Source organism: Phacochoerus africanus, chromosome 4, assembly GCF_016906955.1.
Source record: "Phacochoerus africanus isolate WHEZ1 chromosome 4, ROS_Pafr_v1, whole genome shotgun sequence".
Classification (NCBI taxonomy): Eukaryota; Metazoa; Chordata; class Mammalia; order Artiodactyla; family Suidae; genus Phacochoerus; species Phacochoerus africanus.
Genome location: NC_062547.1, coordinates 88,967,357 through 88,986,566, shown reverse-complemented (window position 1 = coordinate 88,986,566; position 19,210 = coordinate 88,967,357). Strand labels below are relative to the sequence as shown.

The 19,210-nt window shown below is 46.7% G+C and overlaps 1 protein-coding gene across 1 annotated transcript in view; it reads left to right on the top strand.

Moving 5' to 3' along the window:
• The first annotated feature begins 2,036 nt into the window (after positions 1 to 2,036).
• The window catches only part of SERINC5 (serine incorporator 5), a 117,692-nt gene continuing 100,518 nt past the window's right edge, over positions 2,037 to 19,210 (top strand). Inside the window, exon 1 of the mRNA XM_047778190.1 lies at positions 2,037 to 2,234. Coding sequence (XP_047634146.1) covers positions 2,208 to 2,234 — 27 coding nt within the window. The 5' untranslated portion in view covers positions 2,037 to 2,207. The remainder of the gene's footprint in view (positions 2,235 to 19,210) is intronic.

Genomic DNA, 19,210 nt, shown 5'->3' with positions numbered 1-19,210 from the left:
AGATCCTTAACCCACTGAATGAGTCTGTGGATTGAACCCGAAACCTCATGGTTCCTAGATAGATTTGTTAACCACTGAGTCACGACGGGAACTCCCATTATTTTTCTTCTTCTAAATGCTGGCATCTGAGATTCTAGGAGATTCTGTTACCAACCACGGTCCTTGGACTGTTTAATGAACAGAAATTAAGAGGCCAGATAAGAATTTCAGGCAAGGCTTAGTTAGGGCTGAAGCTGCTGCATCAGGGAGAAAAAGCAAGAAACAGGTGCCCTTGGAGTTCCCATTGTGGCTCAGAGGTTAACAAATCAGACTAGTATCTATGAGGACGAAGGTTCAATCCCTGGCCTTGCTCATTGGGTTAAGGATCCGGCATTGCCATGTACTGTGGTATAGGTTGCAGACGTGGCTCAGATCCTGCGTTGCTGTGGCTGTGGTGTAGGCTGGCTGCTACAGCTCCGATTGGATCTGGGTTGTGGGTGTGGCCCTAAAAAAAAAGAAAAAAAAAAAAAGAAAGAGGTGAACTTGCCAGCTCTGGGAGGGAAGCTGCTTGGGTCTTTAAATGGGATAACTGCAGGGATGGATGGGTGAGTTTGACAAAAGGCATAGCTTTGGTAGTCTCTCTACCCCATGGTGGTACAGTATTCAGGGATCATGGACAGTACTCTGCTTTTACTCCTGGCACCTGAAAAACCTGTAGTTTGTTTGTGACCTTTTTGTATCCTGTTGCTCAAAATTGCCTCAAATGTGTATGTGTGCCGTTATTTCTAGCCACTTATAATTTTTTTGTATTCTGTTGCTCAAGGAGCCCTTTGTGCAGGTGCAAGCACTCTGGTAGAGGATCCCTGTTCCCAGCCTGTCTCAATTCTGGGAGATCCTGTGCAGCTAAGACTTTCCTCTAAGTCTTCACCTCCTAAACTGCCCCCAAAGACACTACTTTGCCAAAGGCTTAAGGTCCGGCTTTGCGTCATATCAGAGGGGGGAGACGTGGATTCCTGTCCACCTGCTTCTTCAGCTTTGCCGTTATGTTTTGGGCAAATTATTGAAACTGTTTGGGCTTCAGTTGCCTCATTTCTAAAATAAGTAATGCTTGGAGTTCCCCTCGTGGCGCAGTGGTTAACGAATCCGACTAGGAGCCACGAGGTGGCAGGTTCGATCCCTGGCCTCGCTCAGTGGGTTAAGGACCTGGCGCTGCCGTGACCTGTGATGTAGGTCGCAGACGCGGCTGGGGTCTGGTGTAGCTGTGGCTCTGCTGTAGGCTGGCGGCTGCAGCTCCAATTGGACCCCTAGCCTGGAAACCTCCATATATCGCGGGTGTGGCCCCAGAAAAAACAAAACAAAACAAAAAACGTAATGCTTGCTTTAAGGAGTAAAAGGGTTTGGTGAAAGTTTGCACTAACAGAAATTCCTCTTCTTGGGGAAGTAGCCACGAGGAGAGCAGATTTGGGTAGGGGGAAAAATTTGGGGTGCCTCTCTGCCTTTTGCACAGAATATTGGGGACTTTTTTTTTTTTTTTTTAGCTAGAGTCTGGTGAGAGGAAGCAGGAATGCAAACTAATTTTCAGGACCGGGATGCGCTGTCACACGGGTTGGGGAAGAGAGACTGGAAATTAGACCAATGTCCTAGGAAACGCAGAATGGGCGCTCAGCAATCTTGGCAGATGAGGAAGATAAAGAGAATTTTGGAACAGGGATCTCATGGATATCCCAGTTCGGCAACAAGGCAGAGTACAGACCAGCTCTCGGCCATTCCCAATGCGCCAGATCAGCGCAGAACACTCGAAATCGCTCACTCAGGGCTCCAAGCTTTATTGAGTCGGGAACCGATAGGGAGGCCGGCTCGACGGCGGGCAGACCCGGGAGTCCAGCGCGGCACCGGAAAGCGATCACTGCCACCAACCGCCTGACGCCAGCGGAAGTGCCTGCGAGGGGCAGGCCTGCTCCGAGGCGGTGCGCCAGGAAAGGGGCGGGTTCAGGCTCAGACTCGGCGGCCGGCCTCTAGGGACCGGGGGGGGGCGGGGCCAGCGGTGGCGGGGCGGGGTTTGGAGGCGGTTGTTTTTACCCAGGCCGCCGTGCTTGGCGCTCAGCTGGAGCTGCGAGGCGTGGAAGCGTGAGCCTTCTTGGAGAGGGGCTCTAGAGCCAGGAGGGAACCTAGAGGGCCAGAGGGAAGCTGAGAGCAGGAGAGCACGCCGGTGGTGGTCGGCCGTCGCAATGTCAGCGCAGTGCTGTGCGGGGCAGGTGAGCTGGGGGAGACGTATCGGGCGACCCCGCCAGGAGCAGAGGCAGCGCCGGCTTCCCTGGCTGCGCGCCCCAGCTCCGCGGGCGAAACTGGGACCAGTGACCCGTGCCGCCTGGGTTATTGCCTCGGGCTGGAGCGCGGCGCTCAGCGGTCGGGGAAACCCTGTGCTGTGGGCAGACAGGCGGGAGGGACACGGGGAAGCCCTAGAGGCGATCCCAAGGTCTTCCCGTTCGGCTGTGAAACTTCGTTTAGGGCGGGGCGGTCAAGGCTTGGGCGGAGTATCCCGACAGAATCTGGGGCACGTCGCCTCCTCCCCAGGGCAGGAGTGTGTGGTGCTGAGCTCTGTAGCCCACCTGGCTCTGCCAAGCCCATGAACCCAGAATAAGACGTGCGTTTGGGCAACCTCTCCTTTTACATGACCTGAACGAAACTTGGGTTGTATGGCCCAGGCAGGTCGCTGTGGACATCTGACGAGGCATTGGCTCTGTTCGTTCGAGAACGTCTTGAAGCCTGCTTTCCAAACCACAGTGCTCAGGGCTGGGCGCAGGGGAGACTCAGCCCTGTGTCCTGAGTTTCCCGACCCACCTTGGCTGGGCGCGAACGCGGCTACCTTGGAAGAGCTTGAGCCTTCCCATCCCTCCTTTCACATGAACTTGCCCGAACCTGTTTTGTAACTCTCGCCTGTTAAACTCATGATATCTTAAACATGTATGTCCACTTGGGATAGGCGTCTTCTACCGGTTAGCAGTGCCTGGGGCAGAGGTAGTACATTTTAACGCCTTAACGCTGATTTCACTCCTTCCTGCAGAGTTCGGAAAAAAAAAAAAAAAAAGTAGGTAAAGCCTTTGGAATGTCGCGCTCCCTCTTGCCTAGACGTGTTGATTATCACCATTTTTGTACTGAGTTTTAATGGTGCATTTTCTCAGATGAGTCTAACTCCGGGAGGCCATTCAAGTACAAGGGCTGTTCTTGCATCCTAATCCATTTAGCCTGGCGACAAATCAAAGGCCACAGTGTAGGTGACCGTAAGTGATGGCAGGGGTTAAGCTGTGGGTTTTTGTAATCGACTGATTATACTGGCAGATAGTCCGCCCTCTCTTGCGTAGCCATGTGAAGTTATCGCTTGGTTTTTGAGGTCTCATACTGTACTTGGCATGCATTCAAGCTGGCCTTTTCAGAGATGAGGAAATTGAGGTTTTTTACCTGAGATGGAATGACTTGCCCTGCCTGAGTCGGGGAGACTCAGACACCCTAAAGGACGCTAAACACCTTCTCAGGGCTTTGGAGAGGGAGGTGCACCAGAAAAAGTTGTTTTCCGAATGATCCGAATCTCAAGAAAGCTTTGGCAAATCCTTCATTGTTGTTTTGAGATAGTTCCAATTTAATGTGACACTTTGTTAATATAGTAATTACATTACAGATATTTTGGGCACCTGTTCTCCAGTCCCTTGAAAGCCCCTTGAAGCTTTCTGTGGCTCCCAACAGCTAATAAAGAGTCTAAACATCATTGCCAGTATTCAAGTGGGCTTGTAAAAGAATTATTGGTATGGTTGGTATTTTGGCAGAATTTAATGACTTTCTAAAATCCCCCTCTCAGGACTTTGGAAAGAACCAAATCCTGGCGGTTCATCACTGGAAAGTTAACTTCTGCTTTCTTGGGACTGCTTGAGGCTTCACTGTGGTGGGTCTCATTGCAGGGAGGGAGTTAATGACATTCTGATTTCGAGTGGATGGGACTGTTAAGAAGTTCACATTTAAAGAAACCACAGTATCTTTAGAAGCTATCTATGAATCTTTAAAGAAAATTTTTTTCTTTGAGTACCTGTGAATTGATTTTACTTCCATCACTTCTGCCATCATTGTATGGGTTCCCCCCACTACCACCAACCAACTTCCCAACTCTCTGGATACTAACTGGATGTACAACAATTCAGTTTAATTCTAACCCTACCTGGAATTAGTGTCCCACAGGTTGAGGGCTTAATCCCCAAGACTCCCTCCCACTCGCATTTCTGCTGCCAACCACAAGTCTCCTGGGCCTCGCATACTCAGGAATGAAGACCAAATATAATTTCTGATTATGTGACAGTATCACTGTGTGGAGATGCTGGAGATAGGGCAGTGAGCCAGACAAACGTCATCTCTGTCTCAGTGGCCGGTCCAGCTAGGGGGTTGGGATGGGGCGGCATTTCATAAGCATGTAAGCAATGCAACAGTGAGTACTATAACAGGTCCTGGTGGCAGAGCGGCTTTAGGTAGATGAGGTAGAGAAGCAGACATGACCAGATGTGACCAGAGGCTGGCAGCCACCATTGCAGTTAGGATTTTATTCCTGTTACAGGGAGAGGTGTTGGAAGATTTTGAGCAGGTGAGAACGGTGGCTTGATTTACACTGAGAAGATCACGGAGTTCCCGTCATGGTGCAGTGGTTAACGAATCCGACTAGGAACCATGAGGTTGTGGGTTCGATCCCTGGCCTTGCTCAGTGGGTTAAGAATCCCGGCGTTGCCGTGAGCTGTGGTGTAGGTTGCAGACGCGGCTCAGATCCTGTGTGGCTGTCGTGTAGGCCAGTGGCTACAGCTCCTATTAGACCCCTAGCCTGGGAACCTCCATATGTCCTGGGAGCAGCCCTAGAAAAGGCAAAAAGACAAAAAAAAAAAGGAGATCACTTTGGGTGCGGTGAAGACTTGACTGTGTCAGAGACTAGCATGGAGGTAAGGGAGAGCAGTCAGAGCTGTTCATTTAGTGAATATTTTTTACTGCCTCCTCCTGTGTGCCAGCGGTGTTCAGGGCTTCAGCAATGAACCAAAATCTTGCCCAGTGGAGCTTGAATCCTGGCAATGTGCTATTGCTGCAGACAAGGAGGACAGAGTGTGGTACCTTAATTTAGGGCGTAGTAGTGCTCACAGTGGGATGTCATTGACTTCTAGGCGTATTTTTTTTTTTTTTGCGGGGGGGGGGGGGGGGGGTCTTTTCTAGGGCCGCTCCTGACGCACTTGTGGCCCATGGAGGTTCCCAGGCTAAGGGTCTAATCAGAGCTGTAGCCGCCAGCCTAGGCCTAGACCAAAGCCACAGCAACGCGGGATCTGAGCCGTGTCTGCGACTTACACCACAGCTCATGGCAATGCCGGATCATTAACCCACAAGCAAGGCCAGGGATCGAACCTGCGACCTCGTGGTTCCTAGTCGGATTCGTTAGCCGCTGAGCCACAACAGGAACTCCCTCCTGGGGGTATTTTAGAGGTAGAGTTGGGCTTTTGCATTGCTGAGAAGTGGGGTGTGGAAATGTGAGATTGTGTTTATGACACAAACTGGATAGATGATCGTGCTGTCTACTGAGGTGAGGTAGAAGGCTTGAAGTGAGAACAGTTGGCAAGGAAAACCCAGTTTTCTTTTGGCTTTGTTACGTTTGGGATTCCTGTTATAAATTAAATGGAGAGGAGTTCTCATCGTGGCTCAGCGATAACGAACCTGACTAGGATCCCTTAGGACTCCAGTTTGATCCCTGGCCTCGATTTTTTTTTTTTTTTTCCGCTATTTCTTGGGCCGCACCCGCGGCATATGGAGGTTCCCAGGCTAGGGGTCTAATCAGAGCTGTAGCCACCGGCCTACGCCAGAGCCACAGCAGCGCGGGATCCGAGCCGCGTCTGCAACCTACACCACCGCTCACAGCAATGCCAGATCCTTAACCCACTGAGCAAGGCCAGGGACCGAACTGCAACCTCATGGTTCCTAATTGGATTCGTTAACCACTGCGCCACGACGGGAACTCCCCCTGGCCTCGATTTGTGAGTCGGGGATCCGGCATTGCCGTGAGTTGTGGTGTAGGTCGCAGATGCAGCTTGGATCCCTATCAGGAAAAATTCGTAACCCACAAAAAAGCCCAGGCTTTGGACCAGGGCTGGGTTTGATTTGGGAAATCTGGACACCGAGGACTGGTGTGACTGGGCCCATGTTACTTACCTCAGTTTTCCTCAGCTGTTGAATGTTGAATACTTCCTGGAGGTATTGTGAGGATTGCTTGTGATTAAGTCTCTAGGACAGGGTTTGGCAGAGTAAGGAACTTCGAGCGGCTATTACCTACTTGCACCTGGACCATCTCTAGGTCTTTCTTTTTTTTTTTGGCTTTTTAGGACTGCGCCCATAGCACAGGGAGGTTCCCAGGCTAGGGGTCGAATGGGAGCTGTAGCTACCAGCCTGCATCACATTCACAACAACACAGGAACCAAGCAGCATCTGTGACTTACAGTACAGCTCAAGGTAATGCCAGATCTTTAACCCACTGAGGAAGGCCAGTGATAGAACCTGCAACTTCATGGTTCCTAGTCGGATTCGCTTTTGCTGAGCCACAGTGGGAAACCCTAGGTCATTTTATTTTTGCAATGACTCTGATACACACTTTGGTTTTCCTTAGGCTCTTGGCTACTGGATGCTTATGGAAGGAGAGGTCACAGGAGAGTGGTCACTCAACACTTTCTAGGTACCCAGCACCGTGGTAGACCCCTGGGCACTGGGTGATGAACGAAGTCTGTCTTTGCTCTCCTGAGATTTAAGGGCCTGTTGGGGCTGGAAGTGTGGGGAAAGATCATTACAGAAAGTGACAGGACACCCTGTCCGAGGTGAAATGAGATGTGTAATTGGAAAATCTCAACACCCTTTTCAAGGCAGTTTGAGAATAAGGCTTGGCAGCATTTACTGAAGGCAAGTATAAGCATTAACGATAGTAATAACAATAGCTGGAGTTCGGTTCATGCCTCCAAGTGTGCTGTTTTTACCTGCATTATAACATTCTTTCTTCACAATAACCCTATGGGGTGGGTAATGTTCTAGTTGGCCTCCTCCAGGTGAGGCAACTGAAGTGCAGAGAAATGAATTAACTTGATTGATGTTGGGTAGTGGGGGAGCCAGGCCTTCAGCCCTGGCCCACCTGACTTGAGTTGGAGCTCTTAACCTGGAGATTGCTATTCCTTATTGTTCTTTTTTTTTTTTTGTCTTTTTGAGGGCTGCACCCGAGGCATATGGAGGTTCCTAGGCTAGGGATCTAATCGGAGCTACAGCTGCCGGCCTCCACCACAGCCACAGCAATGCAGGATCCGAGGCGAGTCTGTGGCCTACACCACAGCTCACAGCAACGCCAGATCCTTAACCCACTGAGAGAGGCCAGGGATCGAATCTGAAACTAATGGCTTCTAGTCGGATTTGTTTCTGCTGCGCCACAACGGGAACTCCAATTCTTTATTATTCTTATTATAGGATGATTAAATCATAAGGAACTGTTGCTTGTGGTTGTTGCTTATAATGCTTTAAGGCAGTTTTAAATACACAGCTCTGAGGCTGTCTCAGTAGATATTGGGGGTTGCCAGGAGTTACAAATGGGCAAGGTTTAGCTTCTTTCTTACAACCTGCTTCAGGTTATAAGGACAAGTCTCAGACCAGATTTGGCCACTTGTGCATTTATCAGCAAGGAGGCAGGTACGAACAGTCATGTAGCCAGATCTGCAGCTTCACGAAGTTACACATATTTGCCCTTCTTGGTGCACTGACAAGCAGTGTCCCTGCTCCCCTGGGCAAATGTGACAACCTTCTAGAAGGCAAAACTTGACCAAGACTGCTAAAGCAGCAGGACCTCATGGATGGGTCAAGCCCAGGGTGCCATTCCCAGGCAGAAGACTCACTCAGTCCTTGTAGCCAGTTCATGAAAGTGCAGGGATACCCACGCCAAGGTATTTCCAGCTACCAGGGACTGTCCATTGTCAAAGATAAATCAGAGTTCCCATTGTGGCTCAGGGGGTTAAGAACCCAACATAAGTGCCTGTGAGGATGTGGGTTCAATCCCTGGCCTCAGTTATTGGGTTAAGGATCCTGCGTTGTCATGAGCTGCAGCTGCAAGCTGCAGCGTGAGTCACAGATGTGGCTCTGATCTAGCGCTGCTGTGGCGTGGGCCTGGGCAAAGCTCTGATTTCACCCCTAGCCTGGGAACTTCCATATGCCGCAGGTGAGGCCGTAAAAAGGAAAAAAAGATAAATATAGCTGGACATTAGTTAAAGCAATGAAAACAGGTTTTATTCAGGAACACCTCAATGACGGTAGGAAAGAGCTGATTGCCATCCTAACTTGCACAGGTGACTGGAAGGATGAAGGAGGAGGGAAGAGGGTGCGGGGGTCTGAGTTAGGGAAATGAGACCTTATAAAGTGTTGTTGGGAATTCCCACCGTGGCGCAGTGGTTAACAAATTCGACTAGAAACCATGAGGTTGCGGGTTCTATCCCTGGACCTCGCTCAGTGGATTAAGGATCCAGCATTGCTGTGAGCTGTGGGGTAGGTCTAAGATGTGGCTCTGGTGTAGACCGGTGGCTACAGCTCCAATTAGACCCCTAGCCTGGGAACCTCCATATGCCGAGGGAGCGGTCCCAGAAAAGGCAAAAAGACAAAAAAAAAAGGGAAGTCAGGGAGTTCCCAAGGTGGCTCAGTGGTAACAAACCCCACTTGTGTCCATGACCTCATAGGTTCGATCCCTGGCCCCACTAAGTAGGTTAAGGATCTGGCATTGTCGTGAGCTTCAGTGTAGGTCACAGACACAGGTCGGATCCCAGATCCTGGTTGCTGTGGCTGTGGTGTAGGCTACAGCTCCTATTCGACTCCTAGCCTGGGAACTTCTATATGCCGCGGGTGTGGTCCCTAAAAAAAAAATTAAAAAAATAAAGGATGTCAGCACCTATCTTAGTTGCTGGCTAGAACAGAAAGTCTCTTTTTATAGCCCTGAGCTTTTCCAGACAAGAACTCTAAAGGCAGAAGGCAGTAGAGTCACCCCAGGGATGCAGCCTTAGGCTTCTAGAAGCTATGTTAAAGTTTGATCAGATCCTCATGCAGTGGTTTGGGTAGAGTTCTTGCAGTTTTCACCATTTCTCATCATTATTCTGATTAACAAAACCTGGGGTCATCGAGGAGGCTGAAGGAGGCTTTTAGAGGGTGGCTCTCAGTGTTAGCTGGAATGAGTCTTCCTTATCAGGGCATCCGATCACCTCTAGATTGTAGCTTAAATCAGACAGACAGGCACACACACAAACAGTCCTTGAAGACTTATTTAAAAGGTAAGTTACACCCCACACATAAAGGCACTGATTTCCCAGAGATGTCTCTCCTTCTTCTCCGTACAACCCAAATCTCTGCTTTCAAGGCCAAACTTCAGAAGTGTTTCCTTCAGAAATGACCTTCCCATTACCTGAGAGTTCTCTTCAGAACCACACCCCAAACCTGTCCACACTACCTAGTTTGTGGTCGTCTGATGCACTAGAATTGTTTCCTGGATATGGCGTGCTAGAGTTTCTTCTCTCCGCCTAGACTGAGTGCGTGCTATGACCTATCTGCATCCCCTGTTGAGTGCTTTTGGTTACAAAACTCTTGTCCCTGTAGCTCTTTGTTTATAGTGATGGGAAATGTTAGGTCCTTACCATATCATGTGTTGCTTCTACCCTTGGAAGAGATCCAGGCACAAAAGTTCATTCTTTCCGTGACTGCTGCTTTTTTGATCAGTTTGGAGTGTTTGTGAAGCACATATCATCACCAAGGGAGAACCATGTTTTGCTGTTTTACAGCAGTCACTCATATTTAATGTATATCATTTTACTTTGCAGAGTTGGGATTATGTTGTAGGTGCTTTGTTTGATCTACTCGTACTGAGTTGTGGAGTGGCCAAGGGAGTTTTTCAAGTGCACCAGCCACTTATTTGCAGCCATGTTTTCTGGGCTTATACTCAGAAAATTAAGTGTCATAAGAGAAAATAAGAGAAAATAGTGTAGTTCTCTACCGGCAAACTTGTCAGTTTTCCAGAGGTGTTAAGTAAATGCAAATCTGTGTAAGTCAGTTCATAGGCTTATGTGTTAATAGGTGTGTGTGTGTGTGTGTGAATTCCCAAAAGACTAAAAATAATGAGAAAATCCCAGCTACACCCCCTTTATGCCATTGACAGTATAGTTCAACCATTTTCAACATCATCTTTGACTTTGGTCTTTTTCTTTATAGTCACTTATGCGGATACCGTCTGCCTATATGGTGATTGGTGTTTGAGTCACCGTTTCCTGCTACAGAAGGGTGCTTCTCTCTGTTTCAGTTGCACTAGGTTCTGTGCTGCTGCTGCTTTTTTTGGCCATGCCTCAGACAACACAGGAACAAATGGAGTAACCAAGGCTTCCTTTGATAGAAAAGACGTGTGTTGATTCTCACAGCATGTAGAAGTTCCCAGGCTGGGGATCAAACCCGAGTCACTGCAGTGAAAATGCCAGGTCCTTAACCCCCTGAGCCACAAGAGGACTCCAAGACCTGGGCTTCCTAGCACTAGTATTGGCAATTTTATTTTTCTGTTCATTTTATAACATGCGGGCAAAATACTGTAAAATGGCCACATTGTTTTGGCTGACAAAGATAGCGATTTGGCTGATGTTGAGCTGTTGGCTAACACAGCTCTCTATGTCGTCAGCCAAGTTCAGGTTGTTGGAAACGGACCTTGGACAGTAAAGAGAGTGAAGCTGTTGTAGTTGGGGTGTCTGCATGAGAAGGTTGCTCCTTCAGATTTGTTTTCTTGGGCAACTTTATAGCTGACCTGGACGAGTTGACAAGTAGCTTTGGTCTGAGTGGGATTGCTCTGCTGGGAGGGCTGAGGGAGGCTGATCTGTAGGGAGCAGAAGGCAGCCTCTGACTCATCTCTGTGCTAATGAGAGAAAAGGTAAAACCCCCTTTCTGTGCCTCTCTGTGAATATCTCTTGTGGGTGTCCCAGAGATATTGAATATTTGGGAGTGAGTCAACTGTGAGATATTTCAGTTTCCCAAGTGTCTTAATGTAAATTGCCATTTAGCTAAGGGCCTAGCAAGGATAGAGCAGTAACGAGGGCATCGTCTCTTTTTATTTCAGAGCAGTACAAGGCCAGTTCATCTATGATGACCTGACATTAAAAAGGATGTCTCATAGAACATGGGATGTCTGCAGAGCAGGCCATTTAGACCGATTCCGTGTTATCCTTTGCCTAAGCTGCTGTCTTTCTTTTTGTTTATTTATTTATTTTTGTCTTTTGTCCTTTTTTAGGGCCGCACCAGCAGCATATGGAAGTTCCCAGGCTAGGGGTCGAATCAGAGCTGTAGTCCTGGCCTATGCCACAGCCACAGCAATGTCAGATCCAAGCTATGTCTGAGACCTACACCACAGCTCACAGCAACACGGGATCCTTAACCCACTGAGCGAGGCCAGGGATCGAACCCGCAACCTCATGGTTCCTAATCAGATTTGTTAACCATTGCACCAAGATGGAAACTCCCTAAAGCTGCTTTCTAATTGTGTGTTCTTTCAGTGTCCCAAGTCAAGCCGCATTGTTAGTGAATTGCTATTTCTGTTTGCTCTGGTTAGTTGAATGTAGGATTAAGACTGACTGCTGTGAGCAGTATTGATCAATTTACTTACTCATCTAAACCACCTTTATTGTCCCTAACATCAGGTTTTCCAAGTGGTCCCAAGGTGAACCTTTGCACCCCTTGTTGAAATGTATTTTAAAACATTTCCAGGAGTTCCTGTCGTGGCTCAGTGGTTAATGAATCCGACCAGGAACTATGAGGTTGTGGGTTCGGTCCCTGGCCTCGCTCAGTGGGTTAAGGATCTGGTGTTGCCGTGAGCTGTGGCGTAGGTCACAGATGTGGCTCGGATCTGGTGTTGCTGTGGCTCTGGCATAGGCTGGCGGCTACAGCTCCGATTAGACCCCTATCCTGGGAACCTCCATATGCTATGAGTGCGGCCCTAGAAAAAGGCAAAAAGACAAAAAAAAGAAAAAACCCCACAACATTTCCAGCAGAGATAACTCCCTATTTTCTAGCTTGTGTAATAATGATTTTTAAAAGATTTTAGAACATAATCTGGGAGTCCCTGTAGCGTGTGTGTAGGAAATTTAAATAGTAGGTTGGTTTGATTGCATAAAACATCTGTTTGAATTTTAAAGGGAACCGGGTTTGACTTTTGGCTTCTCTTCTGTAGTTTGCCTTGGTAGCTTAAAGTTGAGCTGATGTTTAAGGAAAGCAGCTGTTATGGAAAAACTTAGGGTGGGTTTTTATCACAGAATAAATTGTGAAACAATTAGCGGGTTTGAAGTAAAGTTACAGTATATAGTGATTAGACAGCATTTTCCCCCTCATGAAAACTGGCTAGTCAAAACAAAAGTAGGAAAAATGCATATATACAACCCCTCAAATCTTATTTATGCAAAGATAACTAGGAGAGATGGAAAAGCAGACTAATGTTTGTTTATCTTTTTTTATAAACTGGCCAACTGCTCTTTGAAACAAAGCCCACGAGGTCTTTATGGGATTTATTTTCCAGTGTTTTATTCTCACATTGTATCTCAGTAATTTAATGGAGGGCTGAGTCGCCTAATGCTCTGATCCTTAGCGTGTGTGGTTCACCAGAACTAGGGAAGAGTTCAGTCTTTTGTTCCTGACTCCCTGCTCATTGCACTCCTCCTGTGGCGTTCCCAGAAACAATGGCAGTATTTTGTAACCATAGTAATGAAACTGTTCTTTGTAGTAAGATGCTCTATCATTGTGAATTTTCTTCGGCTGTGGCAGCGTCATGCCTAAGGACCCTAGGACATTGTTGACTTATTTCATTTGCTTTAAAAAAAGAAAAAAAAAAAAAAGCAGCCCTTAAAGCAAATCTGTCTATTGATAAATATTTGTAGGGTACCTAGCATAATATAAGTCAAAGGCAGTAACTGGGCCAGCATTCATGCTTGGGAGTAACTGTTGAATTGATGTTGGATGTCCTTGAGTATAAGATTTCCACGGAGGCAGAACATCTTTGCAGACCCGAGGTTTGTGGACCTCGGCTTTAGACCTTTTAATGCTTGGGAAAAGGTAAGCAGGGGCCCCCTTGGGGGAGATGAGCTTACCCAGGGGAGCATGTAGAGAGCGGGTCCCTGAGAATGGGCTCTGGGGGGTTCCACGCAGCCTTGCAGTCACTTACACGTGCCTCTGTGTGTTCTGAATACTTTTCCTGGAAGGAGGTTCTTACTATTTCTCAGCTTCTCAAAGGAATCTTCTGACCTGGGAGAAACCAGATGTAGTCTGAGAAGACCACCAGCTATGGAGACAGCTACATTTATTTATTTATTTATTTATTTTTATCTTTTTGCCTTTTCTTTTCTTTTTTTTTTTTTGTCTTTTTGCTATTTCTTGGGCCGCTCCTGCGGCATATGGAGGTTCCCAGGCTAGGGGTCAAATCCTAGCTGTAGCCACCGGCCTACACCAGAGCCACAGCAACTCGGGATCCGAGCCGCGTCTGCAACCTACACTACCGCTCACGGCAACGCCGGATCGTTAACCCGCTGAGCAAGGCCAGGGATCGAACCCGAATCCTCATGGTTCTTAGTCGGTTTCGTTAACCACTGCGCCAGTTAACCACTTCGCCAAGACGGGAACTCCGACATCTACATTTAAAAGGCAGACACCCCCTATAGCAAACAGGAAAGGAAGAAAACTTGGTGAGAATTAAGTGAGGTTTGAAGGCCTCTGTCCTGCCTGGAGGGGGAAAGAGCCTAGGGTTCGGGGGTGGGGGCTCTCCAGGGTGGGAGTAGGGGAAGCTTTGTCCTTAAGTGATTCTCTCATTAGTTAGTAAGTTAGTGAGAGCAACAGAATCCTGGGGTGGGGGTGGGGGGATTGGCAGCCTCGGTTTCCAGGGAGCAGAAGCTATAGTGCCATGAGCTGGGGGGTCACTGGGAAGCTGAAGAACTGAAGGCAGGGTAGGGTAGGTTGTTATCTTTCAAGACCTATGGTAGTGAAGGGAGAGACCAGTTGCTAGTGGGAAATCTGGGGTTTCAGTGGAATGTCAGTTTTGCAGCTAGTTTGGGGAGGGGGGTTACCAGGAAGGAGGAGCAGGTAATAGTCTGAGCATATTTGAAGCTGGCCCTTGAGGGGTGGTGGAGAAGATGCTTGGACACTTCCTATCTCCAAACTGCATGATGCTGAAGCTCATTCACTCATAGTTCTCTTGTAACCTGACAAAGTTTAGTGTAGAGGTAACTTCCATCTCCTTGATTTTTCTCTTCCTTCTCCTTCAACTGTATTATTATTAATTTTTCATGTTTAAGTTTGTTGAATCTTACCTACCGGGATTTTTTTTTTTCCTTCTTTGGAAAATTTTGAAGAGATAAGTCTAGGTCTAGAGAGATCCAGGTTTTGCTATTTGTGTAGTGATTTATGAAGCAGATGGTGGTATCAGAAACTTTTGGAAGAGACTTTAAAAGGCATCCCTTTAAATTCCCCATCTAAAACTTAGGTGTCTTTTAAAAATGACCCTCCTAGGTGTATATCTGGTGTGGTTGAGCCTTTCGGATGTTGGGAGCTCACTACTGTTTCCAGTTTTTAAGTTTCTGAGCCTTTGTTTATCAAATGGGGAGAATTTGTATTTTGCCTCCCTTATGGAAGTGTTGAAAGAGGTGAACACAGGAGTTCCCATTGTGGCACAGTCGAAACAAATCTGACTAGGAACCTTGTGGTTGCAGGTTCAGTCTCTGGCCTCTATCAGTGGGTTAAGGATTTGGTGTTGCCGAGAGCTGTGGTGTAGGTTGCAGATGCAGTTCAGATCCCACAATGCTGTGGTGTAGGCGGGTAGCTGCAGCTCTGATGGGAACCCTAGTCTAGAAACTTCCATATGCCACAGGTGTGGCCCTAAAAAAGCATTAAAAGGGGGGGGGGTTGAACACAGATAGTAAAAAGATTCTTTGTTATCTGTAAATTGGTGATGCAGGTGTGTCAAGGCAGGAAACTGACCGCTCTGGATACTTTAAGCAAAAGGGGATTTAATGTAGTGAATTAGCTGTTTAAGAAATAAAAGAACTGGGGAGTTCCTGTTACGGCACAGTAGAAACAAACCTCGCTAGCATCCATGAGGACGTGGGTTTGATCCCTGGCCTTGCTTAGTGGGTTAAGTATCTGGTATGGCTGTGACATAGGCTGGTAGCTGTAGCTCTGATTCGATCCCTAGCCAGGCAACTTCTATATGCCCCACTTGCAACCCTAAAAAGAAAAAAAAAGAGGAGCTGGAGTCCCGGGGCCACCCTTTGTGAACTCTTGAATTTAAGAACACACCACTGCAGCAGGAATCCAGAAATCTAGAAGCCCAAACTGGTACTACCACATGACTGCCTCTTGACACCCACACATCTGATGGCTTAACGTGGAGACCCGAAGCCTGGCCATTGCAACTGCCTGTTCTGTCCCAGGACTTTGCTTGGCAGCAGACATCCCAGCAGGAGGGTGGCCCCCGCCTTATTTTCACCTTCCAGATACTGTGAGTATTACTGTCAGGTCCCCAGTAGCAACGAAGTCTGAGAAATGTGGTTTCATCTTCCAGATTCTTCAGTGCTGAAGCACCCAGGGAAGAAGGTGGGAATGGAGGCCACGTGAGATAATGCTTCTTGTGGAGCCCAAGTGACTAGTACAATAAACTCTATCCTAGTGAGCACTGTACTTTCTGCCCATCCCAGACTGACCAAAAGACAGCCTCAGAAGTGAGGCCAGAGTGTTGAGCAGCTTGACTTAGTGGCAGGAAGATGGAAATGTGTATCCTGTAAACTGGTTTTCCTCCTCTGGTCTCTTCATTGCCTGCTCATTTTCCACACTACTGGCAGGTTGATCCATCTTCCAAAGTATAGGTTTTTTTTTTTTGTTTTTTGTTTTTTTTTTTTGTCTTTTTGCTATTTCTTGGGCCGCTCCCTCGGCATATGGAGGTTCCCAGGCTAGGGGTCTAATCGGAGCTGTAGCCACCAGCCTACGCCAGAGCCACAGCAACTCGGGATCCGAGCCGCGTCTGCAACCTACACCACAGCTCACGGCAACGCCGGATCCTTAACCCACTGAGCAAGGGCAGGGATCGGACCCGCAACCTCATGGTTCCTAGTCGGATTCGTTAACCACTGCGCCACGACGGGAACTCCCAAAGTATAGTTCTAATCCTATTCTCCCCTGTCTGATTTTTCAACTCCTTTGGGGTTAAAGTCATGGGTTTTCTTCTTTTTTTTTTTGTCTTTTTGCCTTTTCTGGGACTGCTCCCGCGGCATATGGAAGTTCCCAAGCTAGGGGTCGAATTGGAGCTGTAGCCGCCGGTCTACGCCAGAGCCACAGCAACGTGGGATCCGAGCCGCGTCTGCAACCTACACCACCGCTCACGGCAATGCCGGATCCTTAACCCACTGAGCAAGGCCAGGGATCGAACCCAAAACCTCATCCTTCCTAATTGGATTCGGTAACCACTCAGCCACAACAGGAACTCCAAGTCATGGGTTTTCTAAGTGCATGGTTTTTGTAGGAATTTGTTAGTGGTTTGTTTGTATCAAGATAACATTCTAGGAGTTCCCGTCGTGGCGCAGTGGTTAACGAATCTGACTAGGAACCATGGGGTTGCGGGTTCGATCCTTGGCCTTGCTCAGTGGGTTAAAGATCCGGCGTTGCCTTGAGCTGTGGCGTAGGTCGCAGACACGGCTCAGATCCTGAGTTGCTGTGGCTCTGGCATAGGCCGGCGGCTGCAGCTCTGATTAGACCCCTAGCCTGGGAACCTCCATATGCCGTGGGAGCAGCCCAAGAAATGGCAAAAAGACAAAAAAAAAAAGATAACATTCTAAATAATGGTGTGCTTAACACATACCTCCTCATGCATTCCTGGTAAACGTAATTTGTCTTCTTTTTTTCTTCCTTTAATAACTCTAATAATAATTTATCAATTAATTACTCTCGTGAAAGAACTAGTAATTTTTCATTGTAATTTTCCATTTCATTGGTGTTTTCCCTCTTTACTTTGAGCCTAATCTACCCTTTAATTTATTTATTTGTAAGGTAGAAATTCAGACCATTATTTTAGGTCTTTTTTCCCCTCTGAGTATTTAAAGTCATTTACATCCCATACATTTTTTTAGGGCTGCACCTGCGGCATATGGAGGTTCCCAGGCTAGGGGTCATATCAGAGCTGTAGCCTCCGGCCTATGCCAGAGCCACAGCAACACCAGACTGGAGTTGCGTCTGTGACCTACACCACAGCTCACGGCAATGCCGGATCCTTAACCCACTGAGCAAGGCCAGGGATCGAACCCATATCCTCATGGATGCTAGTCAGATTTGTTTCCGCTGAGCCACAATGGGAACTCTACGTCTCATACATTTTGATATGCTGTTTTCATTATTGCTCAATTTAAAATATTTTAACAATTTAAAAAATATTTTTAATTTCCCTTGTGATGTCTTCTTTGATCTATAGGTTGTTTAGAAATGTGTTGTTATTTTCCAAATATTTTGAGGATTTTTCAGGAATGTTTTTGCTGCTGATTTCTGATTTACTCTTGTGATCAGAGAAGATATTTTGTTCACTCCTTTTTAACCTATTGTTTTGAGATGGGGCAGGGTACAACCACTACAAGAATAACACATCCATTGAGAACAGGACACCTCAAAAACTGGTTAGAACCAAAATGGTATAAGATTTGACTTCCAGTAGACCTTGAGCCTTATTATGCACTCATTAGCATGCTAAAATGATACACCACAGGCGCCATGACTATTCCGAGGCCACCATAAAAGGCCAAAAAGTGAGTGGTGCCCCACTTCCTGGAAATTCCCATCCTTTCTCCAAGATTGTTAGAATATTCCTCCTACTTGTTAGCCTGTGAAATTACCCAGCTTAAAGAAACTAACCACCCCCATAGCCTGGTGCTCTCACTTTAGGAAGAGATGACCTGCGTGCCCTGGGCCACGTCTCCCCTTCTAAGATGCTCTGTCTATGGAGTGTGTATCTCTGTAAATAAACTTGCTTTTACTTTGATTCACTCTTGAATTCTCTCCTGCATGAAGCCAAGGACCTTCACTTGGCAAGCCTGTCCCAGGGACTCACCCAAGATCTGGGACATGATCATCTCTCTCATGCCCGATTTTTGCTGTGACAGTTTTGTGGTCTAGAATTTGATGTGCCTTGGTGAACTGTTCCATATGCTCTTGAAAGAAGATGAATTCTACAGTTATTGGCTATCGTGTTCAAGTTGGTTGCTCCCGTTGTGCAAATCTGTCTTTAATGATAGAGGGGTCTAATTCTGTGAGTTACTGGGAGAAGGATGTTAACTTTTCCAAATAGGATTGTCATTGTGGTTTTGTCTCTTTCTCCCATTAATTCTCTCAGTTTTTGTTTAATATATTTTTAAAGTCTTAGGTATATACACATTTGAGATTATTGTGACTCCTTAATTAATTGATCATTTTATAAAATGATCCCTTTTATCTCTGTTAATGCTTTTCGTCTTAAAGTTTTTGTTTGAGGGCCACACTACCCTTTTAACTGTCTTTTTTTCATTTTAATAATATACTTTATTTAATCCGATTTATCCAAAATATCATTTCTACATGTAAGCAATTTGAAAAGTTGACAGTGTGATAGTTTGTGGGGTTTTTTTTTTTCATGCAAAATTTTTCAAGGTTTGGGTCCGTATTTTGCAGCTAGTGCTCATTACAAGGAGAGAACCAAGAGCTCAATAGTCACAAGTTCATCCTTCATTTCCCTGCTTCTGTGCTCCTTGTGGTGTCTTTACCATAACATTGTTTAAGAACATGCAACAATAATTATATTTGTTCATATATCTCATATGAAACTATTTCTATATTTATCATTCATTCTGCCTTCTAGCAATGTGTGTTTTTGAAGCCTTTTAACTTTCAACCCATCTGTGTCTCACATTTAAAAATTTGGCTCTTATAAACAGCATGTAGTTGGGATTTGCTTTTTGATCTAGTTATATAATCATTCATGTTTGAACTTCAGGCTATATAATGTTTCCATTTCCCCTTTGGTTCGTTGTTCTTTTTTCTCTCTTTTTTTAGGGGGTGGGTAAGCATTAATTGAGGATTTCTCGGTATTCTCTCTTCTTTATTGCCTTTTTATGCCTTTAAGTGTTGTAAAGATTAT